The following is a 27,377-nucleotide window of genomic DNA, read 5'->3' on the forward strand; positions in this document are numbered from 1 at the left end:
GTTTCGTAATGTTAAAAGTGCTTTCTTGTTCTCCCATTTGTTTTAGACTTCGATTTGGAAATTATAGTTGGTCTCGAGTTATCGGGCATTGCTCCCTCCAGTTTGCAGCGTTATAACAAAGCTGCCAAAAGTTATCCCGGTCACGTGGCCTACCTTGAGCACATCACTCAGTCAAAGAGCAAGAAGGAAAAATAGACTACTGAGTCTGCTGATAACACTGCTTCGTAACCGTGTGCTGCCTGAAACTTGGCAAGTTTAAAGCGAGCGATAATATTGCGTAAGAACTTTGCAGAAATAAACAAGTAATAAATAGGCAAGAAGTGAAATTGAAAATCAGAAGTGGATGTGAAGTTTAGTTAATGCATTGAGCGGGAGACTATGCGAAATCGAATGGTCGGATTATTTGTGCGTGATGTGATTTTGCAGCCGTGTATTAGTTGGTCTTTGACAGGATGCTACGCATCCAATAAAGGGAGCGTTGCTTATGGCGTCGTCTGTTCTGCAACAACTTGATAGGAAGGAAAGTTGGAAGTGGGTTATTGCTGTAGCTACATTCCTGATAAATTTCTCTATTCTGGGACTCTTCCGTGCCTCGGCTACTATCTATGTTGCTTTGATTGACACCTATGGTGTTAGCAGAGAAACGGCCGCGTGGCCTTCTGTTTTGTCCACTTTTACTATGGGTGTATTGGGTAAGCCTAAACCTTACTCAAAAATTACATTCTTATTATTATCAAGTAGGTAAAATCATAAATTTTATATAAATAAACCGCATGCTGATTTTCTGACCGTTTCAATTCTGTTGTTATTCTGCATCTTTTAAAATTGAGACATTAACATATGAAATGTCTCGATTTATTGAAAGATTGGAAGCTGCCTAATACGGACGCCTAGTTTCAAGTCATTAGCGTAAAGAGGAATGAGTACTGTATTTCAATACAGTGCGAATTCAGATTACGTGACCACGCTCATACTCGACTGATTCTCTGATTCACACTTATGTTTGTGACTGGTAGTTACAGATTATCCGTTTTATGGTGGCAGTCGGCGCCGACTCGTGAGAATTAAAAGGGAAGGGATATGAAAGGGAAAGATCGACATCATAGCGGATGCTCATTATCGACGTTTTTCGTTTGGGCGGGAAGGAATTCCGTACTTGGACTCTATTGATACCTTATTGATTAATAAGGATTATAATGTGTGGCTTTAGCCAAAACACGCCTTCTCCAAAGAGGCACTCTTCACGAGGACGTCTTGACTCTATTTTAAGATTTATGTGCATTCAATTTTCACAAATAAAGTTTATGTACCCACTTACGTGGCCTATAGAAGTTTGCCTACGTTTACCTTAGTACAATAGTTTTCTACACGTGGAACCCCAGCTTACGAGAATTTACACTTAGCCATATTCCCCAGTGTAAAAGACGCACCTTGAATTTAAGTTAACTTTTATTGAACTTAATTATTTTTTCATATGACAAAACAAAAATAAAATAAAATTCTTAATCATAATAAGTTTTATAATATAAATATATTAATATCTGGCATGAACAGTGAATCCTAGGAAATCTTCCTCTGACTACTAAGAAATCTCTCTCTGAATCCTGATTTTCATCTTCAGTTGTAGTATCTTCAGCCCCTTCTTCAGCACTAACCTCCAAAAGCTCTTCCTCTGAATCGTCTCCATAATCAAGTTGTCTTCACTACAATCCAAAGCATTACTGATTCCACATTTCTTAAAAGGCTTCACTATAATATCTGGATTGATATTTGCCCATGCTGTTTTGACCCATTCGCACACTTCTGTGTTAGATGCCGTCTAATTTTCCATATTTAGTAAACTCTTTATTGTTGTTATCCACTTATTCCATTCTTCCCACAACAGAACTTTAAATGACTTATTGATAGGCACATCTAGTGGTTGAAGTTGAGATGTCAGTCCCCCAAGTATTACAGCCATTTCAGTATTGCCATTTCTTATTTTTCGTTTTATGGGCTCCATGAGATGGATGCTAAATTGGCAAAAAACAAGTAGTGCAGTTTCTTTTTCTTTTCTTAATACTCCATTTCGTTTTTCCTACACTCGTTCTATTTATAATTTATACCAGCCTCATCCATCCAACCTTTTTGGTGAACATGTACGATGATTCCATGTAGTATCTTGTCTTTTAGCATTAATTTTTGCTTTGAAAATTAACATTGGTGGTAATTTTGTTCCAACCGCGCAACATGCACGGACTGCAGTGTAATTTGGTTTTGACGCGAATACTTAATTTTTGCATTTACATGATTTTAAGCACGTCCTTTTGATTTCTCCAAGTTCTAATGTTCGGGTTGGAGGAGGTTTAAATCCAGCAGTGTGTGACATACGTGGTTTTGTTTTTTTTTCTTTTCTCTCTCTCTCTTCTCTCTTCATGGTGTAGGTTCGTGACAGTTTAGAGCACTTACGCTTTTATAATATAAGCAGAACACCTGACAAACTGCATGTCTAATGAACACCACGGCATCGGATTTCAGCGAATCTGACTGAATGCCGAGTTCAGAGCTGGCGCAAGGGTTCCATGCGCCCTAGGCTAGACTTAAAATTTGCGCCCCAGTTGTATTCTGCAGTGGCGTATCCAGGTATCATTGTAAGGGGGGACATGACGACCAGGTCCAAGTATCATCGTAAGGGGGACATACCGACCAGGCTTCTGCATTCTTTTTCTTTAATTTAAAATTTTTGGTTAAGGGGGGCATATTCCCCCTCTGCCCACCCCTGAATATGCCCCTGGTATTGTGTGCCATCCATCCGCCTATCTATCCATCACCCTGCTTACCAATTCCCACCCTTTCGTCTGCTCGGTATTGTCACCGTCTCCTCCCTACAGCGGGTGGAAAAGGCCGGGGTTCGAATCCCGTCGATGACATGAACTTTAATGGTCTTTTTTTCACTCCGTGGCTGAGTTAGTCTGTCTCAGGCATAGATAGCAAGGTTCCCCCCCCCACAGAAACTGGGGGTTTTCGTCCAACAAAACAGGCAAATCGATCAGAGAACACACTCAATTACAGACACAAATACAGGTGTTTAGCATTAGAGGCATACAATGCAAGAAAGCAAGCTCAGACAGCATCAGCCAATTACGGGTAACCCTAATATAATAATAAAAATATTCCCATCTATAATATTTATCTGCTTGCTGTATATTATTATGGTTTATTGTAGATGTGATAATAATACATTTTATATTTAGAAATAATTATTACCTTATTTAATTTAAATAATTATTTTTTTTTAACTACTAAAAAAAATTACATTTTGTTGGAATGTGCCCCTAGGCGACGGCTTGGTTTGCCTAATGGACGGGCCGGCTCTGGCGAGTTGTCCCCAAATCTTCCGTAGCCTGCCGGCTGCCTTTGCAATGCATTAATATCTTGTATAAGACACATCCGCTGTATAAGGTGCACCCCGATTTTGCCATAATTTTGTAAAATAAAAAGTGCGTCTTATTTACCGAAAAATACAGTACTAATCTTTGTTCTTTGAGACCCTACTGTATTATGTATGTACTAAATATTATGCGTCTGCAGATTGTCAGTTCATTCATTATTACACTAGGTCAAGGGTCGGCAACCTTTTTTGAGTGAAGAGCCATTTTTGATCTAATTAAAATAAAAAAGAGAGAGAGAGAGAGAATCCTAATAGACGCACCTCAGCTCAAGCTGGGGAGAGGGTGGGAGAGGTTTTTTAAGAAATGGAATAGTGGGAAGGTGTTTTATTAAAAAAAATAAATAATTTTTTTTTTTTTTTTTTGAAATATTTATTAATTCTGAAAAAGCGTAACAAACGTCCAATTAGGTACGAATTAATGTGACTTTTGCTGCTGAACTTCTTGAGCGAGTCTCAACATCAAGCAAGTATGCCATAATTTTCATCCTTAAACATGCTGAGGGACTCGCACTGTTCAGACGGTTTCTTGATTTATTTTTAATATAGTTCGTGTTCGAAAATATTGCCGCAGAAAATCGTCGAACCAAAAACTGAGAGGAGTCCAAACGCAAATATTTTCAAATTTGTATACGTGTCCGGTAAGCTACTCCACGCATCGAATACAATTTGGTCTTGCTTTTCCAACTCATCTATTGCCATTTGTGTAAAATTGCAAGGGCAGCCTTTTGCGTCTCCAAATTCTCAATTTCAGTTTCAAGACATTTTAGTCTTGCACTCCACATGTATTGATTTTAAGTCGTCTAACTCCATTTCAAATTGTGCTTCATGTGGGCTAAACGTTAGAGCCGCAGTTACATGCTCAAAGAGGCGCATGCGGCTCGCGAACCGCAGGTTGCTAACCCCTGAACTAGGTTAATGGCATTAATGTTTCTTTCCCCCCATAAAAAGCATTTAAAAAACCAAAGCATATTTCGTTAATACAGATTACCTTCAAACTTGATACCATTGAATCTATCTGCAAATATCATTTATGGATATTACTTATACAGGGTGATTCACTACCAGTGCGACAAACTTGCAGGAGGTGTAGGGGGCACAAAGACGAATCGGAATCACATAGCATTGCAGGGTTCGAAATGCCTTCGTCATGCGGTAGAGGACGTTGAACCGGAGGTCACATGAACAGCGATCCCGCTGGAAGTCAGCATTTGCGAACCGGTTCCTGAGGCAGTAGGATGGACGAGTATTCAAATGTTGAACTGGCTGACATGCACCTCGCGTATGGAGCTGCGGACTGTAACGGGCGCGCCGCTCTGCGCTTGTACCAGGAATGTTTCCCGCACAGGCGTGCTCCTCATCATACGATTTTCGCACGTGCGCACAGAAGGTTACGTGAGACTGGTTGTTTCACGAGAGGTACCATGAATCGAGAGCGAACGACGAGGACTCCAAATAATGAGGAGAATGTTCTATGTCTTGCAGAAGGCAATCCGAGTACGAGTACTCGAGCGATAGGCCAACGATTGGGTATTTCCCAATCCACTGTATGGAGGATACTGTCAACAAACCAAATGAGTTCATACCATCTGAAACGCGTCTAATCATTGAAGCCTGCGGATTATCCATTCCGGAGGACTTTTGCTACTTGGTTTCTTCAACAGAAACGGTTCGCAAATGCTGACTTCCAGCGGGATCGCTGTTCACGCAACCTCCCGTTCAACGTCCTCTACCGCATGACAAAGGCATTTCGGACCCTGCAATGCTATTTGATTCCGATTCGTCTTTGTGCCCCCTACACCTCCTGCAAGTTTGTCGCACTGGTAGTGAATCACCCTGTATATTTAGTACAACCGCCAATGATGGCTGAAATGACAGAGAGTAACAATAAATAAATAAAATACAAAAAAAAAAAAAAAAAAATCTCAGACGCTAAATTCCCTAGTCTAAAATATAAACTGAATTTTATAATCACTTCAATGATTTCAGCTTTATTTAGTATGACAGTCAATAAAATTTACACAAGCTGTATTTAGAGTGCACTTTGATTACCGATTTTCAAGTTTTCGAAATGATAGCGCTCATTTATATAATTTGTGGCGTTTTAAAAACGTTTAATATTTTAAAAATGCGATTACTTGGCTCCTTTCAAAAATAGATTAATATTTGAAAACTATACACTACTATAATTCTCAATTCGGAGAGTACGGCCACAGCAGCCAGAGGGGTTTACAGCTTGATTGTAATTTTCATTCCAGTCGTATACCAGCACAACAGCTAGTAATGGGCAGGGTCACCACACAACGCCGGATACAAAGGGTACTAGGAAAGTTTTGCAATACAGCTTTGTTTATTTAATTTTTTCAAAGTAATTTCCTCTACATTCAATACACCTCTCCATCCTCCGAAACCAATCTTTAAACCAGTTCTGCCAAGTTTCACTAGGGAGTAAAGCACACTCGTTGTCCCAAGCCCGTAGAAGGTCCTCATCACTGGAAAACCGCCTCCCTTTTAGCTTCATTTTCACATGCGGGAACAGTGCAAAGTCGCAGGGAGCAAGGTCTGGACTGCAGGGAGGGTGCTCGAGAAGTTTCAGTCCTGTCGTGGTCAAATATTCGGTGCAGGCTTTGGCGCGGTGAGCTGCAGCATTATCGTGATGGCGGTACCAGGTGTCCATTCCTGACTTTGGCCGCAGGTTCTTCATAGATCCAATGACTTTAGGCAGGCATTGTTCAGTATACCACTTAGCTGTGACTGTCTTCTGCGTGTCCAAAACGACACGTTCCACAATTCCACTCGATTTGAAAAATACAGCTATCATTTTCTTCTTTACAGATCGGGATTTTCTGACAATTACGGGTGTGTCGTCATCACCAAAGACCCAAACTTTGTTTTGAGCCTTGGTCGGCAGATCGTAATAGTACAGCCAAGTCTCGTCACCTGTCACGATGTTGTTCACATACCGAGATTGTCCCTTATCAAACTTTTTTAACATCTCCCGGCACCAAGTCACACGTCGTGTCATCTGCTCTTCAGTCAGTTGATGCGGCACCCAGAGAGAACAAAGTTTCTTCACGTGCAAATGATCTTGCAGAATCGAACGAATTGCTGGTGCATTTAGGCCCAAAGTATCCTCTATCTGTTGGTAGGTCACTCGCCTGTTTTCGTCAAGCATTTTCCTCACAGCAGTAACGTTTTCCTCTGTAACTGACGTTCGTGGCCTTCCCGGCCTCTCAGAATCCTCCAGAGTGAAATTTCCCCTTTGGAATTCTCTATACCACCTGAATATCATTGTACGATGTGGACAATCATCATCTAGTGCAAGAGTCATTTCTTCTAAGCACTGGTCTATGGTTAAACCACGCACGAAATTATACCGCAAAACTGTCCTTATCTCATTTCGTGACCACGATGCCATCGCAAGCACTTTACACTCTCACTACTAATGAATAACTGAGCCCATCGACTTGGCGCGGCGGCTACTATGCACGTATGAACATGTCTCAACATGCAGCAACAAGCAGCTTCCTGTGATTCATTGTTGCGTCATATTGCAAAACTTTCCTAGTACCCTTTGTATATGGCAGCCCTACCCATCCTTGAACACGCACTTCTACAGATGAATACACATGCTGGATGTGCAACGTGCTCTGGTTACCGCTGAAATAATAATTTGAATTTTTTTGACGTTTTCATTGCCAGCCCAAAGGAGTCGAAAATTTCCGGAAAAACTTGTTTGAAGCAAACTTTGGCATTCTCCCCCCCCCACGAAAAAATAATTAACAGTTCACAGTCCGCCTCCTAAATATTCTAACCACTTCATTTCAGTTCAGGAGTTCATGTGTTTGATAACAAAGTGGACATTCTGTTATGTAGCCATCAAAAAAAACGTCGAGTAAAACTGAACAGATATTTCTTACGATATTTCCAGGAGAAATCTGCCTTATATGTAGGGTATTTATTTAACTGGCGTTCAAGTATGTGCTTTGCATCATTTCTTTAAGTAGTTAATTACAAACCAGGCTTATACATCTCATATTATGAAATCCTTCAAGTTCCCTTTCTCTTATTTTTCCAGTAAGGTCTTCCCCAATAGAGAAATCTGGCAAAAAATATATATCCTTAGTAAATGGGCGCCAAAAAATCTTTCTGACCGAGGTGCGAAAATACCTTGGTCCAGTTGTGTATGCTCGTGGGTACCACCACCCAGACGAGCGTTTTGAGACTAATTGATTCCTGATCGGTGGGCGGGTAGGTAACTTAATGCAGAAAAAGAGGTGACAATAGAATATGAGAGATGCCAGCAGGGTGCATATTTAGACTAATAAAATATTTAGGACTGTAAACCTCAAACCACAGAAGAATTTTATTACTCTATTGGGGGAAGCGTTACTTATTCGAAGTATGAGAAGGCAAATAATTGTGACAAATTTCACAATTTGAGATGTATAATGCTGTACTTTACTTCGAATCCTTGAGTGATCAATATAAAAAAATAATAATAATCTCCCGAATCTCCAAATCTATTTTATTACAGAAGTATCTGACAGTCATTCACCAAGAATATAAACTGGATTTCATCGTAAGAGATTATTATTATTATTATTATTATTATTAGCCATATGGTACAAGGGTGAAGGAAGCCTCAGGTTTCCTTCACCCAAAAAAAAAAAAAAAAAATTCTGCATTGCCGAGAGAGCGAGAGAATATAATATCCAGCTCAAAACCCTGGGTGTGCCAAGCCCATACTCATCAGATGTGAGCTGGCGCCTCCGTAGCCAAGTGGGCAGGAGCAGCAGTGCGTAGCACATGCTTCTTGATTAGACCGGGGTTCGAGCCCGTGAGCCACCAAATGCCGGAGGATGCGGAGAGGTCAGGGAATGACCACCGCATTATTATTTTTTTTTTTTTTTTTTTACGTGAACCCCAAACACGAGAGGTATTAGAACCTATAGTACTTAGTACCGTGCTTGGGTTGGAGGTTGAGAAGACGAAAGAAGATATTTGTTGACATTGGACTTGAACTTCTGTAGATTGTAATTTTCAGGAAATACGTATGAAGGAAGGTTGTTCCAGAAAACGGCAGTTGAATGAATAAATGAGGAAGATGAAAAGTTGGTTCTGTGGGTTTGAAGTTGGACAGTAAATGGATGTTGGCTGGTGGCGGCACGTGTTCGGACTGTTTTGAAAGAGAGAGCGGGAATTATAGAAGCCAATTCAGAAGAACAGTGCCCATGGAAGTATCTGTAGAAGAGGCATGCAGCAGAAACAGTACGTCTATGAGAAAGCTCGTGGAGAGACTCTGTTAGAGATGAATCATTAATTAACCTAACTGCCCTCTTCTGAATGGAATCAAGAAGTCTGAGAGAGGTTTTGGGGGCACCACCCCAGATGTGGGAACAATATTCCATGGCAGGGCGGATTTGCGATTTATACAGAGTGAGCAGCTGTTTGGAAGAAAAGTAACGCCGAGAGCGAAAGAGAAAACCAAATATCCCCGGAGCAATATGGCCTTAGTTGCTAATGCTCCTAAAAACCAAATAAACAAACAAACAAGATGTGAGCTTTGAGCCATGGAGTATAAAATATATTTTATCATATCTAACATAAAATACAGAGTATAATATAACACATATATCTTAAGTCCATCAGCCTAAATAGGCTGCGCAAGGTCAGAGCAGATGACCGTCCCTAAACTGTTTAGTCGTGATAGTGATTCATTTGTGAAAATAAATGGATGATAATAATAATAAGAAAAAAAACACAAGAAATGATAGTGTCTATTAGTGACAGTCGCGTGTTGTCCTATAGGCAAAAAAAAAAAAAGACATCTTACCTTTCTACCTACCAAGGTCAATGAACTTTGCTTGAAGATTAATTTGAAAATCACGTGTTTTTTTTTTTTTTTTTTTTTTTCAAAAATGGTTTTACCGATTTTGATGAAATTTTCTATTTAGTTCTGTTATATAATTTGTTTGTTTTGTTGTCCCAATAAAATGAAATCGAAAATGTTCTTTATTAGTTTTTTCTTTAGATGGAACCCCCAAGTTCCATTTTGCCTTGGGCCCCATGAACGTATAACATGCCAATGATCAGTAACGAACTTGTTAAAGTTGCCAGAACCCACAAAGACCTGAGATTAATATGGGTTAAGAATCTCTAATTTAATCAACGCTTTCACTGCTATAAGAAGGCAAAGGCTTATGCGGCAATGTCGAATATCAGACAGGATTTGGTGGGACCAGTGCGAATACAGTATTCATATGTTGAACAGTGGCACAAACAGCTTAACAGATTCTTTAAAGATACCGAATTTAAAATTGTGGCCAGGCCAATACGGAAATTACGCACTATACTGAACAATCGCTCAGTCCTTTCCTCGTTCGCAACACAAATTAATGACCTGGTATACAACACTTCTTGCGATGATTGCGACTCGTCTTACCTATGTTCGACGCGGTTTCCTTTGAATATTCGTATTAATCAATATGCGGCCTCAGTTCGTCCTTCTCGTTCAGCAGCGTCAGAATTAGCCTTTCATACCATTAACGAAAAACATACTTGTTTATTTAACGAGGCCAAAATACTTAAGTGTCCAACGTAATTATACGCGACTATTAATTGCAGAAACCGTAGAAATTAAATTACACAAATTTTGTTAATGTTCGTCGGCCATATCTCATCTCCGATTCTTGGGCTTTTACGCGCATGCGCGAAGACAAATAATCCCTATTTAAGTTTTATACTCACCCCAATTCGGTAATTTTCATTCCTGTGATCACGATATACGGTCGAAAGGCATTGTCAGCTTCAGGAAGGAAAATCGTTTTGAGATTTTTTTTTTTTTTTTTTTGTCGTTAAATTCATTTAATTAATTTTCTTCTTTTGAATTGTGTTAAATTGATTTTTAATTATTTTTTTAAATTATTTGTTATTCTAATGTAAGTTTTTCATTTTAATTTCTGGAGAATATCGTAGGAAGTGTTCTACGTACTATATTGAGGTAAACTTCTCTTATTATTTTACAAATATTTCATTTAAGAATGTAAATTTCAATGCAGATAAGAAGAAGCCCTGGTTTTTTTCCCTAGAATGTGTACATCTTTTTTACTTACAAGACAGTGCGTTATAGCCTTAGTTGCTAATTTGCCAATAAAAATCCAAGCCAAACTTGCAAGACATGAATCTTTTAAAGAAAAATTTTTTTTTAAAGAAAAAAATTTAGAATCAGATCCTTTTTGTACTTGTGGTGAAGTGGAAAACTGGATGCATATTCTTCTTAAATATCCTGAGCGGGATGCATATTCTTCTTAAATATCCTGAGCGGGATGCATATTCTTCTTAAATATCCTGAGCTGGATATCATCATTCTTCTTTCTTGGTGATTCCCTTCTACTCTCTCTCTCTCTCTCTCTCTCTCTCTCTCTCTCAGGGTAACTCGTGATTTTTTTTTTTTTTTTTTTTGGCTAGTGTAGCATAAGCCTCAGGCTTCCTTGCACCATGTAGCCAATAATAATAATAATAATAATATATGAGGTGATAGATCTTTGTTGTTTACTGCTGTACCTGATTTACGTGAAGATAACATGTTTGCTCACAAGACTGTAATACATTGCAGAATTTTGCATCTAGTGTTTTTCGGAAAAGCAAAATTATTATGAACTCGTCTAGGCGGCAATTAATGTAAAATTTGATAATTTAAGTTAAATATGGAGATATGTGAATATAATGTATTATCGGGTATAACATGCTGTGATTAAGAGTTTTCCCCCTCTCTCTCTGGTATAGCACTTCTTCCAGTGAAAAATTTTGTACCCTAGTGTGGCATATACAGTTGATAATAGTATGGGATTTTTTTTTATATTTATTTATTATTATTTTTTTAGTACAGGTCTGGACAACCTGTGTAAAGGGGATTAGCATCCACTGGTTTAGCACTACCTCCAGTGGGTGCTACTTAGATACTGGGATGCAGGCCCAGCACTAGGCAGCAGTTGTCCAGGTGATGGCTGCTCCCTGGTGGCAAAGAGGCCTGATACAAACAACGCACACTATAGAACACTCACTAACACACATTAACTACATCAGCCCTGTTTTATAGAGTTCTGTATACCTGCACAGTTAAACAAGGTGGAGATGTGGATTATTTCTGGGAACCGCCATATACAGGATACGCACACATGCCCGGGGTGCCGAAATAACTTGGTTCGGCCCTGGGTGAGACTCACACTTACTATGCTCAGGTAAAGTGTGCTGTTTATTGCCTGTTGTGCTGTTTACTTCTGTGGTTTGGCCTTTGGCACCTCTTTCCCTCTTGAATAACTATTACAGTCTCGAATACTAGATCCAGAAGTAACAAACCTGTAGATTGGTATAAAGAAGATAGTTAGTTGAATTTGAAGACATTCGGCACACTGGAACAGTTCCTAAATTATTGGATGAATGCACCTGACATGAGGTTGGTTTGCATCACCATGCCAAACTGGAGGTCGAGTTCTGGAACCCTCCCAGTTCAACTGAGAAGCAGACTAGTCAGCATGACATATCTATGATGTATGTATCTGATGAACATCATTGAAATGTGCAGTTCTTTAAACTTGCCCTATGAAAAGATGTGCACAGATAAGACATACATAAATGCTATGGGGGCTGATCTGTGTAAAGTTTAGACCGTTGGCTTTGTAAGGATTTTGAATATTGCAATAGCATCGCATATGCTGATGACCTAGCTCTCTGTATTGCAGAAGGTTCCAGAAGAGCTCTGGAAGAAAGAGGAAAACTTGTTCTTGATGATCTTTTGAGTTGGGCTGAAGTGAACAAGTTAAAAATATCACCTACGAAAACTAAACTTATGGTGTTTAAGAAAAAATTAGATCCTCATAGGCCATCTAAATTACTATTACAGGGCACACAAATTCCATTTGCATCGCAGATAAAATATCTTGTAGTTCAATTGGACAACCTGCTCACTTTTTATAAGTGCATGCAACAGTCTTATGCATAAAGTTAAAAACTTCATGCCTTCTGTGGTTAGAAATTCCAGGTCCAAATGAAGACTTGGAATAAAAAAAGACCTTATTCCTCTATTATAAAACAATCTTTTTACCAAAGGGCAATGTTACCTACTATTCTTAGCTCTCCCAGAACTGTTTCGATGCACTCTTCAGATTATTGCCGGAAGGAATATCTCTTGCTACTTTCGGAGTCACAAGTAACCTACTTAATGACTATAAACAGGAAAAGTTAATATTCTGGCAACACTTTTTCACCTTGACAAATTCACTGGCACCAAAGCACGACTGGTAGTGGAAGATGTTCCTTCATCTGTGATGTTTGTTTTGCGACAGGAAGACTACTTTTTCTTGGTTTTATCCATCCATGTTTACAACATTTATTATTACTGGACACGGATCGGATCATTAAAAGCTAAGTTAACTCAATTGGATATAGAGGATGATCCAAGATGCTCTTGTGGTTCTTACGAAACTTGGCTGCATGTGTTATTAGTATGTCCTTATATGAAAACAACAGATCTAATATATTCGGTATAATACCAGATTTAAATGAAGCAAATGTTAATAAACTGATTGAAGATTCAAGGGGTTTCAGTTCTTTATTTTATTTGCAAAAGACTGCAAATTAGAAATTTTAAATTCTTTAAGTTCATGATCTCATTTTCTTTGAAGACATTATATTTTGAAATCCTGGTTATTTGAAATAGGACGATTCAAGATATAAGTGATTGCTCAATATCTAATTTGTTTTGATCAATAAATATGTACATAGCTTGTTTAGCTTTTTTTTTTTTTTCACACACATATATTGCACTTCCCCTGTGAGTGAACTTTCTTGCTTGAATTGCAAGGATAGAGTTCAAATATAAAGTTTTTTTTTTTTTTCTCTTTGATACACAGGTCTGGGCCTCCTGTGTACCGGGATTTAGCATCCACTGGTGTAGCACTACCTCCAGTGGATGCTTCAAAAGAGACACAGGCACAGCTCTACGTGCTGGAGGACAAGCACTAGGCAGCAATTGCCCAGATGATGGCTGTTTCCTGGTGGCAAGGAAGTCTGACATACACTACAGCAGAGCCATGCCGAGGGTGAGGCAAACTCTTGCTTCAGGTTAAAAGCAGAAAGGGGCGCCTTCAGGTTAAAAGCAGAAAGAAAGATTAAATAATTGCCAATGTCGCCATCATTAACAGTAGGGTGCAGGTTTTCATTCTTGCTTCAAGTACTAAAATGGCTCAGTATGGCCCTGCCCACACACACACATGCACAAACCTACATCTACACAAAACATCAGGCCTGTTTTACAGAGGTTCTGTAATCCATCACACACAAGGTGGAGATGGATTTCGGTCTAGGGGCACCATAGACACGGAACACATACATCAACTGTATAAAGTGATGCCGGTTTAATTTTAAAGTAACCGATATGTATTATAGATGAGATGTGTGTTTGAATCCGAGATGTATTTTTTATGTGAGATATATTTTTAAAACAATATCAATTAATTTTATTGTATATTTAATTTCAAAGTTAACCAAAATTATTATTACAGAGCACACAAATTTCATTTGTATTGTAGATAAAATAGCTTGGAGTTCAACTGGATGACTGGATTACTTTTCAATTGTATGTAAACAGTCTTATGCATAAGGTTAAAATCTTCACACCTTCAGTGGATAGAATTTTCAGATCTGAATGGGAACTTGAAAAAAAGATGTTATTCCTCTATTACAAAACAAACTTTATACCAGTTGTGGTATATGCAACAGGTATTTGGACTGTACCGTAAGATAAAAATTGAAACAAAATTGTATTCTCTCTCAAAGGGCAGTGCTATTTACTATCCTCAGAACTCACAGGAACTGTTTCGACTCACTTTTCAGATTATTGCCGGAACCTTATGCCTCGACCTATTTATTCCATACCTGGATTGATATACAATCTTAAAAAAAGGAATATCTGTTACTACTTTCAGAGTCACAAGTAACCCAATAGTAAAGAGTGGGATATGAACCGATTGACTCCAGAAGTGAGTCATGAGAAAAATTTAATTTCTAGCCCTCCAGACTTCTGCCCAGTGCCATTTTATTTTTTACTAGCAGAACCCCTTATGAAAATTTCGCAATTGGTAACAGTTTTTCTCTATCTATCCTAAAGAAATGTAGTCTGTTTGATCGTTAGCAGGTAAGCTAGTACACGTCGAATCCTTTCTTATTTCTGTAAAATAAAAGTATTCTTTCTTTTTAGGTAGGCAGCGCTAGTAGAGAAAATTGGCCCGTTCTGTAAAATAAAACTATTCGGATTTTTTACTATTCAGAATTTTTACATTTTCCTATGTTTCTGCACATGCAGGAAGAAATATCTTCAATCTTAGACCAAATTGGCTAAGCCTATCATGCGCAATGGCTACAGCTAGCTGTAGCCCTTGTGAAAATTTTGCAATTGGTAGCAGAGTTTTATTATTTTGTTTATTTATTTTTTTCAGAATAAAGGACACTATTGTGCAAACATGTAAATTGTTAATCAGAAAAAAATGCCTTATCAACTTAGACAACTGTTTGTTTAACAGTTAACATCTTCCTATGGCTCCATCTATGAAGTGAATGCTGAACTATTCTCATTTGTACTACAAAACTGGCCCATTCCGTAAAATAAAACTATTTGGAATTTTTAAATTTTAACAACTTTGTGCACACCTAGAAATAAATTGCTTCAATTTGAGACCACTTCCAGCCCGATCGGTTAAGCCTAGTTCACACTGACTGTCGAAAGAAAACAGCTTCCGTATTAAATATATAGATGTTTTTATTTTATTTTTCTCTAGATGGCATTAGTATTATTTTCAGAATATTATTTTCAATTTTATTTTTATTTTTACCATGAGCAGGTCTCAAACTTGGGTCTGCTTGCTTTGCAATGTATCTCCCGGTAGTGGAAGGTTAGACGTTGCTTTTGAATTGTATCGAATGTATCAGTTGTGACATAAAACAGGACTTTGAATTTTTTTGGTGAATATTTTGAAAGTTAATTATGTGGCAGTGCATTCTGGAGTGTGTTTGAAATGGGATGAAAGTTTCGTGGCTATGTCTTTGCTCTGGGGAGGGCTTCTGCCATCGCCATTAGGCCTCACCATATTGTTTGTTGACATTTTTCCACGTAAACTTAGAAACCTTCTGTTGAAAGCGGCATGAAAGCTGACACTGCCATATTGTTTGTTGACATTTTCCCGAGGATCATTATATAGGATGAAAAGCTGAAATAGACTTGTGTGCATTGAACTTAATTTCCAACCTCTGCTAATGGCGATATGAAAAGCCAATGCCGCCATATTGTTTGTAGACATTTTCCCAAAAGTTGTTATGCGATGAAAAGCTGAAAAAAATCTGACTCGTGGGCCTTAAACTTAATTTCCATCCATACAATTAAACTGTTAGTAGCTGACAAAATTCTGGCATGTCCAAAATCCTTCATTCTGGAAGCAATGTTCCTCTGTTGGTTGGCATCATCTGACTTGTGTTTGTGGCCATTTAGAATTTTCATAAAATGATTTCTCTGCGGCTCCAGTTAGTTTTTCCTTAAGATTGTAATTTTGCTGTTTAAGCTTATTTTTAGCTGTTAGCCAAGAATAAAGTGTATATTTAAGCAACAGCAAGTGTGCTTGCTTAAACGAGTTAAAGTGAAAATTACCGACATTAAGTTTAAATTAGACAGTTTGGTTCCAATTAGTTTTTCCTTAAGATTGTAATTTTGCCATTTTAGTTTATTTTTAGTTGTTAGCACAAGAAGGGCCTTAAACCTAGAAACCCTCTGTTGACAGCGGGATGAAAAGGCCGACACCACCATCTTGTTTTTAGGTATTTTCCAAAGGCGCCTTATGCGGGATGAAAAGCTGAATAAACCTAAGTTCAATGCACACAAATTCATTGAACTTAATTTCTGCCCAAACAATTAAAGTGTTGGCATTGGCTGCAAAGCTGACATGTACAAAATCTTTCTTAAGTCATTATTTTGACTTATAAGAGGTTTTATTAAAGTTTCCAATGTAAGAGTTTGAAAATTAGGCAGTTAAGTTATTTTGTTAAGAGTTAGCAGTTAATTTAAAAAGTTTATTTTTCTCAATAGTATTTAGCCTAAGTAACCACTGACACAGGTAAAAATTTACAAAAGCATAATTTTTATTAACGACAACAAACGTGAAAAATTATTTTCAAGTTAGCAGCAGAATGCAATTGAAACTAAAAAATTTCCAGTGTTTCCATTTGAAAATCAGGCTATTAAGTTTATTTTGTTTACCTCTTTAAAACCAGTTAAGTTTTAACTTGTTTAGCAGTTTAATTTTAAACAGTTCAACGGTTCTATCAACAAAATCAACCCCAGGGGCTCACATGTGGTGAGTATGGGCTTTGCACACTCAGGATCCTGAGCTGGATATCATCATTCTTCTCTTTCTTGGTGATTCCCTTTTACTTCTGTCTCTCTTTCTCTCTTGCCTGGTACAGCATAAGCCTCAGGCCTCGTACTATATGTCTAATAATAATAATAATAATAATAATAATTCTTATCCTTAAAAATAAGGAAACACACACTGATAATATTTAAAAAAAGCATAGTTTATTATTAACAGCAGACATACAAACTATTTACAACTTACCAGCAGAAAATGTGAATTCATATTGTCACAAAGAATTACTCACATAGTAGCAAGAACCACAATTTGTCCTTTTTCCCTGATTTCAGTGGGGGGGGGGAATTTAGCCTGAGAACACATGCAATGCAGCTAACACATAAACTATTTACAAGTTCCACCAACAGAATGCAAATTCATATGACCACAAAGACCTACTCACATAGTAAGAAGCACATGTTGTCCTTTTCACTTATTTGAAGGAGGCAAATGGCTAAAAGCACAATTTTTTTTTTCTTCAAAGCAGTAATTGTGTGTCAGTCGTACGATTTTCGATTGGAAATACAAAGTCTGCTGACATATGTGGGGCAGAGTTTTTCCTTGATTCTTGGGGGAAGTGTGTCATTCTTAACCCTTGACCTCGTGGGGGGCACGCACGCTAACATCGCTGTATGTGTTTCTCTAATTGGACTAATTAAATGTATCTTTACCGAAAGTAAACTTTCAAAATTAACTGTATGGTTGAAAAATAACTACTACTCATTTCATTTTGATTCGAAATGGACAAACAAATGTACAACCTGAAAAGTGCACTAGAGCTTAGAAGATGCGATGGTTACGTTTCGGTTTCGAAAGTTAAACTTCCTGATTGGTGGTAAGGTTCAAATCTGTAACTGGAAGTCATCATTGAAATTTCACTAAGGCTTAAAATGATATTGACATTTAGCTGGGAGGTAGATAACTGCATACCATTGATAGTTCTGTTTGAATTCAAATGCAGTTGAGAATCGCAAGTTACCTTTTTAAACATCTAACCAAACATGAGCAAACATATCTGTTTCTAAAAGTACTTAACGTTGTAAATTCGATGATTTTAACATCTTTCTTGAGGGTCAGCCACTGAAACCAAGGAAAATGCAGCAAGAAGTAAGGCCTCTGTTTCTAACGTGAAATTTACATTGCTTGTGGTAGGTATAAAGAAACCAAGTTTTGTATAATTGTGTAATCAACCCAGCTTCTACAATTATACAAAACTTGGTTTCTTTATACCTACCACATGCAATGTAAATTTCACGTTAGAAACAGAGGCCTTACTTCTTGCTGCATTTTCCTTGGTTTTAGTGGCTGGCCCTCGAGAAAGACATTAAAATCATTGAATTTGCAACATTAAATACTTTTAGTGTATTACTTTTGATATGTTTTTACCTTTATTTTTGCAGGTACAGATTGGCTTTTTTATGACATCAATTGCATGATTTCTGTTCCGGATCAGAATAATAGATCCCAGTTTGTATTTTTTGCCAGATACATTTTTATTTTATTTTTAAAAAAAATATTTATATTTTTTGAAAATAACAAGAAACAGTACATTTTATTAAAAATAATAAGTTATATACAATAAAATTGCAGTCACCCAAAAGTTTTTTTTCTTTTTTTTTTTTTTTTTTTTTCAAATTTACATCTGTCAGGTGCGGCACCTAACAGTTTTGTGTTACAAGATTTGCACCACAACTGCCAGTTTAACTCAAACTTTTAAAGACAATTTAGCCAGCTCTTTACAACTCTGTGTCTAGCTATTATTCATTGCATTTGCATTGGCCCCGGGTGCCAAGTGATTATAATTATTAGTATAACCAAGCAGTTCAAAGTGATTTCTATAGTGTGTGCAAAGCAAATAGATCAATTTTTTGGTTTTAAATACAGTTTTCCTTATTTAGTTATATAGCATAGCTCTTTTGTACTACAAGAATGGGGGGGGGTCTTCTGTTGTTATTAGTGGAGTCCTCCAGGGTTTGGCATTGATTATCTCTTTGTATAAGGCAATGGTCAAACACACATTGAGTACTGCATGCAGGTCTGGAGGCCTCATTTTAGGAAGAATGTAGAGCTGCTAGAAAGAGTACAGAGAAAGGCAGCAAGGTGAGGGGAACAAAGGAGTGCTCTTACCAAGAAAGGCCTAAGTTCTGCAAATTGCAGCATCTGCAGACTAGACAGCGAGGTGACCTGATTGAAGTGTATAAGGCTTTGAATGGTTTGAGCAAGCTCAGTGCTTATGGGATTCTTCCTTTTGCTCAGATTATGCACTTGAGAGGGCATAAATTAAAATTGTGGAAAGACAGTTGCAGAACAGAAGTGTAGAAATTTGTCTTTAGCCAGCAAGTGATTGATTGTTGGAACAAACTTTCATTTGTCATTGTGGAAGTTGATAGCTTAAATAAAATTTAAGGAAGAACATGGCAAACTTTTGGAGCAAATGAATGTGTGAAATGGGAAGTTTTTTTTTTTTTTTTGGGCTAATGCTGTATAAGCTTGCTTTCTTGCATCATATGCCACTACTAATAATGCTAAGAAGAAATCAGCACAGTTCCAGAAGGAAAATTCACATTTTTATTTTTGTTTCTTGTTAATAGTTTACTAACCAAACTAACTGAGCCGTTTGGTTACCCTTGTCGCACTGCTTTTGTCTCATCCTTCAACCCCCCGTTGTAGGGCCAGAAACTTGGAAACAAAAGTTTACAGTGCCAAAAGGAGCAAAATGAACTTCCCAAAATCCACAGGACTGAGATCCTAATGTTGAGATTGAAGACTTAATGGTGCAGTGCTAAACACCAAAAAATTGACACTGTTAAAACAAGCGTTTCAATGCATCTTGTATTGCATTCTACTCAAAAATAGCCTCTAGGTAGTGTCTTTTGCCTTTTATAATTCAGAAATATGTACCTAGAAAACATCATAGGATCTCCAAAAACAACCAAGCATCTCAGATCTGGTAACTTACTTGTTGAGATCTCAGATGAACATCAATTAGAATGAATCAAAAAAATTGCATCCTTTTGAGGATTATTCATTACTGTTTCTCCCCATACTACTCTAAACACCTTATAGTGTGTGATAAGGTATGTTTGTGTCAGACGGCACCTGGGATTTCTCCCATCTTCACGTGTTCGCTGTATCGAGGATGGTACACTGTCAAGCCAGAGACTTGAAAGTGTGGGCCATGTCTGTGCAGTGTGATATGTTGTGCCCATTGTTTGTCCGGCTTATTGGCCGCCAGGCCCATAGTGGGGCCCGACATTGCCCATACCTTGCCATGTGGAGGCTAGCCGGGTGTGTCCAGTATCACAACAAGTTATTTTATTATTATTATTATTATTATTAGCTATATGGTGCAAGGAAGCCTGAGGCTTGTGCTGCACCAGCCAAAAAAAAAAAAAATTCCAAGTTACCCTGAGAGAGAGAGAGAGAGAGAGAGAGAGAGAAGTAGAAGGGAATCACCAAGAAAGAGAAGAATGATGATATCCAGCTCAGGACCCTGGGTGTGCCAAAGCCCATTGCTCTGGCAGGTCCTGCCACCTAGTTTCCTGGGGGGCCGACCGGGCTAGCTGGGTGGTAAAGTGCCTGCCTGGCAACCCAAAGGTCATGGGTTCGAATCCCACCTCAGGCTTGGATCAGAGTACTGCAAAAACCTTGGGAGGTGCATTATGGCCACAGAAGCCGATGCGCCAACAACTACCAAAAAAAAAAAAAAAAAAAAAGTTTCTTGGGATTTCAGTGGCTAGGACCTAAGAAAATTTACACGTTTGACATTAATGCTTAATGGGATTGCTGTTTGGAAATCGCTGGTTGGGGTTGAACGCTAGAGATGTGTTAAGAGGCCTAATAAGTCGGGCAAAATTTTGATGTTATTAAATTTAGACATGTGAGGCTAAATGCTAGATTAAAGATAATAGTGTTAGTTGTCTTAGAGATTTACATGAAACCAGTAGAATTTAGACGTTGATTAGAATTTGGCGCCATTGTTAAGGGGTGTACTCGGTCAGTTTAGTGAGATGGGGGGAGACTGAAGGCTGGGGGAAAACAGATTTTACAGTGTGTGATAGTTGAGTGGGAACTCATAAACCTCTCAGAAGAAAAGTTGAAAAATTAATTAAGAGACCACAGGGCTGCCGCGGCCCTATTTGCTGCCAGTAAGCGAAATCAAATTTTCCGTCCCAAAATATTTGGATTAAAAAATAAAATAGCATTCATTTATTGAAAAAGAAAAGAATTACAAAATATCTCACATATAATATAATGAAACAACAAGCAAAAATAACAAAATCATTCTGGAAACAAAAACTTTAAATTCTAAATCACAGTAATCGTATTCTATTGCAATAATAAAATAAAAGGAAAATTATAATGGTAAAAAAATTATACAAATTTATGTTTCCTTGCTTTAAGAAATGCCAATTTATTAATTATTTCATTTATTTTTTCCAAAAGGTCATTTTCTATTGAAATTATTGCCAAATTAGAAAGTACTTGTTGAGACATTATCGATCGTAAATAATTTGATTAATTTTAATTTTGAAAAATTCTGTTCACCTGAGGCAGTTGAAACTGGCAAAGTTAGAAAAATTCTTAGTGGAACTGCTACATTTGGAAAAGTATCTGTAAAATCGTTTTTAAAAATTTATTGTAACGATTCAAATGGTGTAATATCTTTAAGGGTAGCGAAGAAGAATTTCTCCATTCAGGCGGCCTGCACTATATACACATGCTCCGGTTTGACTGCACAAACTTGGCCTATGCAGGCAAAGATGACTTTCATCGACCGGTGAAATACCACCACTTTGCTTATTGGAGGCTTGAAGTGGTGAAACCCATGTTTAGTCTCTAGAGCAAAGTTTCCGGTATCCCCCTCCCCCCATATTTCTCCTTCAACCCATGCACGGTACTAAGTACTATAGGTTTTGATACCTTTCGTGTTTGGGGTTTTTATAAAAAAAAAAAAAAAAAAAAAAAGGCAGAGCGTCTGTAGGTACCCTAATGCATACGACATTCGTAGTATTACCACCAAATTTGGATCCACTAAAACTGCAAATAATAGAGCTTATATAACCAAACCAGCCTTCATGCTAATTATTAAGCCACAGAACTCGGTTAACATTCACATATTTATAACATTCAAACAGATTTTGCAGTAATATTAACAAAACTGAATTCCAGTTATAAACTATTATTAATACATGAAGCTTCAGCCATTGAAGGATTTTCCGAGTGAACCTCGCAGGATGTTACCCTGCGAGGGATGTCATGATAAAATTTCCGATAACATGGAATCAGATAACATGTAAAATTTCCGGCACACGCGCACTAACCATGCACCACGGGAGCTAGAGTTAAACCTTTATAACACTCAGAATTTCTTTCCCTGAATGAACCAACTGATGACGGAATCGCGAAACTCCAATCATTAATTTTTAGGTATGACTATCCAAGCGGAAAAGAGTGCACTTTTTCCCACTCAGGGAATTTTTTCATATTTGTTAATTTCCCCTTTTAACTTCTTCATTGTATTTTAAACATACGGATTAGGAGGTAAGTTTCGTGATATTTATAAGCAATGCTAAAAAATTGAAATCGTATAAATAATCGAAGATATAAGCATATGCTGACAAATAAGTTGCACATGGTAACACAAAAAATACTTACCTTGAGAAAAAATTAAAATATATAGTACAGTCAGTCCTTGTATAACACGTGTTTACACTACAAGAATTCGATCATACACGATTTATAAATAGGGGAACGATGTCGCATATAACACGAACTTGTGCATGATTCGCAAGGAATGGCAATCTAACTCCAGACTCACCCGAACTGAATCAAGTGAAGATTCTGAAAATGTATTTATGTTTTTCATATGATTGAAGATTTCAGTGAAGGGGAAACATTTTATTATGGTACAAGGAAGCCTGAGGCTTATGCTGCACCAGCCAAAAAAAAAAAAAAAAAAATTCTCGAGAGAGAGAGAGAGAGAGAGAGAATCACTAACAAAGAGAAGAATGATGATATCCAGCTCAGGACCCTGGGTGTGGCAAGCCCATACTCACCAGATATGAGCCCCTGGACCATAACATAAACACCCACAATTCCAGCTATCGGTATTATCGCAAATGCAATTAGATATGTTTATAACAGATTCCACTAGCAGAAATGCAACTGGAAATTGTTTTATAGTAGTGACCTCCAGAAATGTGTTTTAGTAAAATGTGAGCTAGTGAGATGTGATAATAATGTGTTTCTGTGTTTACTGCTTTGTTTATTCAGTTGCTACACGCGGGCAGCTTTGTTTCTGTGTATCAGGCGTGCCTCCTCACTTTTGTCCCTTTTATACTGTAATTGTGTTTCATTCCCTAAAAATGAGTAAAATACCTGAGAAAAGTTTGAAAAGGAAGTGTGCTGGTGAAGATACTATATATTCAGAGAGAAAAAGAAAAGCAATATCAATAGACTGCCAAAAATTCTTACCGGGGAAAACTTGAAGTGACCTCATACATGTGTTTATGGCCATATTATTTATGGCCAAAATCACACCAGCCTTCGGCCCACCAGGGGTTTCCCCAGTAAGGCCAGTCCGCCTCTGTTGATAGAGGGTAAAAAACCAAAATTATGAAATGCTTTGAGTGAAATAAAAGAACATGTGATATTGCGCGTATCACTAAATAGAAAATTTCGCTATAAAGAAGTTCATTAATTAAACAGAGGTCCTACTTGTATATGTCAAAAGTTTTTTTTTGGCGCCCTCTTGAACTGCTGCCCGTAAGTGATGCTTACCTTGCCTACCCACTTGCGGTGGCTCCTGCAAGACCAGGGAATTGTACATGTAAAGTGCATGTATATTAAGTGAGACAGTGCTCTAGTTCTGACCTGAAAAATAATTCTAGCACTTGAAACTTCCAATATCCATAAAAGCAGGGTATCTGAACTGTCAAATAAAACGGTACATTCTTAACCCAGCACATTTCATATGTCAAAAATTTGGCCATTCCCAAAATGACCGCTGATGCTCAGCCACTTGTGCTTAGGTGCATGTGAGTGCATTTGCTCAGATGGTAAAGCAGAGCAGCATAAAAACTCAAATTGCAGTGGCTCACACACTGCCTATTCCAGAGATCACCCCATCTGAAAAAAAAAAAAAAAATTCAACAGGTCAGAGCTTTACAAAACATCACATACCAGAAAGCCAACAAAATCGGTACAGGCTCTCAAAATAACATCTGACCTACATTTCCTCAAGTGATTCAAAAGTCAACATCAATAACTATGCTATACAAGGAACAATGACTGGTACCAAACAAAATTAGCATTTTTCCCAAACAAATCAACATCAAACTGGGCTCAATCACTTTTGGAAAGTGTGTCCTTACGTAGTAAAACAACTAAGCTAACAAGGCTGTTAATGTTAACACACCAAGCACTGTTCCAAATATGGAACAGTGCTTGGTGTGTTTCTTTCTTCATCATATGCCTATGCTAATGCTTAGCATTAGCAGAGGCATATGATGCAAGAAAGAAAGCTTACACATCAGCCAAAAAAAAAATAAATAAAGTTCCCATTTCACTCATCGATTTGCTCCAAATGTTTGTCTAGTTCTTCCTTGAATGAATTTATTGTCAACTTCTACAATGACAGATGGAAGTTTGTTCCAGCAATCAACCACCCGTTAGCTAAAGGCAGATTTCTGCACATCTGTTCTACAACTGTCTTTCCTCAATTTGAATTTATGTCCCCTCAGGTAATACATCTGGGCAAGATGAAGAATAGCCTCAGCACTGAGCATGCTCAAACCATTCAAAACCTTGTGCACTTCAATCAGATCACCTCGCAGGTGCCTAGTCTCCAGACACTGTAATTTGCAAAACTTAAGCCTTTCTTTGTAAGAGCAACCCTTTGTTCCATTCACTAATCTTGTTACCCCTCTCTGTACTTGTTCCAGCAGCTCTACATCCTTCCTAAAATGTGGCCTGACCATTGCCTTATACAAGGGTATAATCACCTCCTTTTCCCTGCTAGAAAACTTCCTGTATGTCATTAACGAGACACCATGAGCTACTCTTGCAGACTGTCTGCGCTACTCAGAAAACTTCATATCTGATTGCACAACTACCACAAGATCCTTTTCATTCTCTACCACCCTCAGTGTAGTACCAACAGCTGATACATTACTCTGGGGTTACTTCTACCCAGTGCTTTTTTTGGGATGGTATGCAATGGTACGGCATACTGGCATCTTTATTAACAGTGACGTGTGACATTTGGATGCAGTGTACTCCAAAATTTATAATATTCCATAAATGTTTTTCACATGTTTACCTACTATTCAAATAAGCTTAAAATTATTTAACTAAATTTGCATTTTTAACTGTCTATTGTTAAGATATTTTCTATATAAAACTGTATAACCATTTTTATAATTCTAAATTACTCAGTTGGACCTCTGTTATAATGAATCATTTTGAATTCCCCTTGGAAGTTACATTTCAAATACTTCCCATTGAGCAAAGAAAATTTTCATATAGCAAACGGATTAGGAGGGCTCACATCTGGTAAGTATGGGCTTAACACATCCAGGGTCCTGAGCTGGATATCATCATTCTTCTCTTTTTTGGTGATTCCCTCCTACTTCTCTCTCTCAGGGTACTCAATTTTTTTTTTTTTTTTTTTTTTTTGGCTAGTGCAGCATCTGCCTCAGGCTTCCTTGCACCATATGACTAATAATAAAATAATTAACTCGGTATTGCACTGTTTGCATTTCTGGCCTTTAGGCAATTAGTGCTGCTGCACGAATTAAGAGAGCTAAAGGGATTACCATTCTACAACTTAGTGGTACCTGGTAAAACCTATCCGACCACCTGCCCCACATATGGAGAAGTCGCGCTGGTCAACAGTGAGCAGATGAAGGGGTATTTCCAATGGGCTCTGGTCCACCTTCTATTGCAGTGGTGTCCAAACTTTTCCCGTACAGGGGCCATATTAAAAAAACATTCAAAGTTAGAGTTCTTTAGTGTGTTACATTTTCTATATCTTGTTGCATGTAAAAGTAAAATTGAAAATATTCAAATTTTATTAAGTACAATACACAATTACATTTACTGAACAAAACATTTAATGAGAATTTTTTTGATAATTAAAAAAATTTAAAATGCCGTTTTAGTTCACTTTCCGGGTGGGCTGTAGGTTGAACCTCGCTGTGAATCGACTGTAAGCACCCCATTCGAGAATTAGGAGAGTGATTTTCTTTTACCCCGACAAATAATCATATGTTGTTTTGTAGAAGTGCATTATCCACATTTTTCCGTAAATTTTCCTTATCTCTGTTTACGTGGTCACAGTACCTGAATATCCGAATGACACTGACATTTTGGACAGTTTAAAAAAAAAAAAAAAAAAATCAAATTTAAGAACTAGTGACAATACTGATGATGAAAGAAGGAAAACGAGGACAAAGAAGGTATTAAACCTTCTAAACATGAATTGTTGGCATTTTGTGAAAATGAAGTTAGAAAATTGTCAAGTAGGTTACAGTTAAATAAAAGAGATATACAATTCGTGGATTCCGGAAATACCTAATTGAAAAGATGGTTTCAGAAGAATGGAAACATTTGATGGACACTCTGAGTATGATACCAATTTCATCGAGTGAATGTGATCGCATATTTTCACAAATTAATCTGATCACCAGCCCGACCAGAGCTTCGTTGATGACAAAAACAGTTTCTTCACTACTGTTCCTTAAAATTGTAGGTCTACCTCTGACCCACTTCAATCCAGCAAAATATGTCGATTTATGCTGCTTCGGAAAAGTCATTCAGCAAGAGACACACAAAGAGGAAGAAAAGAAGTCGGCATAGGTTGTCGGATGAGAACTTAATAAAAATTTGTAATATTCTACAAAAACTTTATTATGAAATTATTTTTACTTATTATTTTTAGGTTCCGTAGTCTTAACGAAGGACCCTTATAACCCCAGGGGCTCTCATCTGGTGAGTATGGCCTTGGCACACCCAAGGTCCTGAGCTGATATCATCACTCTTCTTTTTCTTGGTGATTCCATTCCTTTCTACTTCTGTCTTTCATTCTCTCTCTCAGGGTAATTCAGAAAAATTTTTTTTTTTTTTTTGACTGTTGCAGCAAAAGCCTCAGGCTTCCTTGCAATATGTTTCTAATAATAATAATATAATGTCACTCGGTTGTCTGTCTGTCTGTCCATCCATCTGTCACAGCATTGTATCTCTGGAGCCACTCAACCTATTGATTTTAAATTTTGCATGGGTTTGTACATCATGTGAGCCAACATAATGCCATATTGATCGTTGTTGACAAAAATTTGATTTAGAAATGGGGGGGGGGGCAAAAATATTTTCCACAACCTATAGCTTATTATACACAGTTGTGTATAATAAGAGCTCAACGAGTAGGTTTAAAATATTTTTAAAATTAAAAATGGCGGAACCAGACAGGAAAATGTAATTTTCGTGTCCCC

General features: G+C 37.6%; 1 protein-coding gene across 1 annotated transcript in view; it reads left to right on the forward strand.

Annotated features, from left to right (window-relative positions):
- Positions 1-224: 224 nt before the first annotated feature.
- Positions 225-27,377, forward strand: part of LOC150085886 (monocarboxylate transporter 9-like) — a 79,132-nt gene continuing 51,979 nt past the window's right edge. Inside the window, exon 1 of the mRNA XM_090374283.1 lies at positions 225-692. Coding sequence (XP_090230409.1) covers positions 485-692 — 208 coding nt within the window. The 5' untranslated portion in view covers positions 225-484. The remainder of the gene's footprint in view (positions 693-27,377) is intronic.

Source organism: Mastigoproctus giganteus, chromosome 5 (genome assembly GCF_048544385.1).
Source record: "Mastigoproctus giganteus isolate SK-2022 chromosome 5, ASM4854438v1, whole genome shotgun sequence".
In the NCBI taxonomy this organism is placed as follows: Eukaryota; Metazoa; Arthropoda; class Arachnida; order Uropygi; family Thelyphonidae; genus Mastigoproctus; species Mastigoproctus giganteus.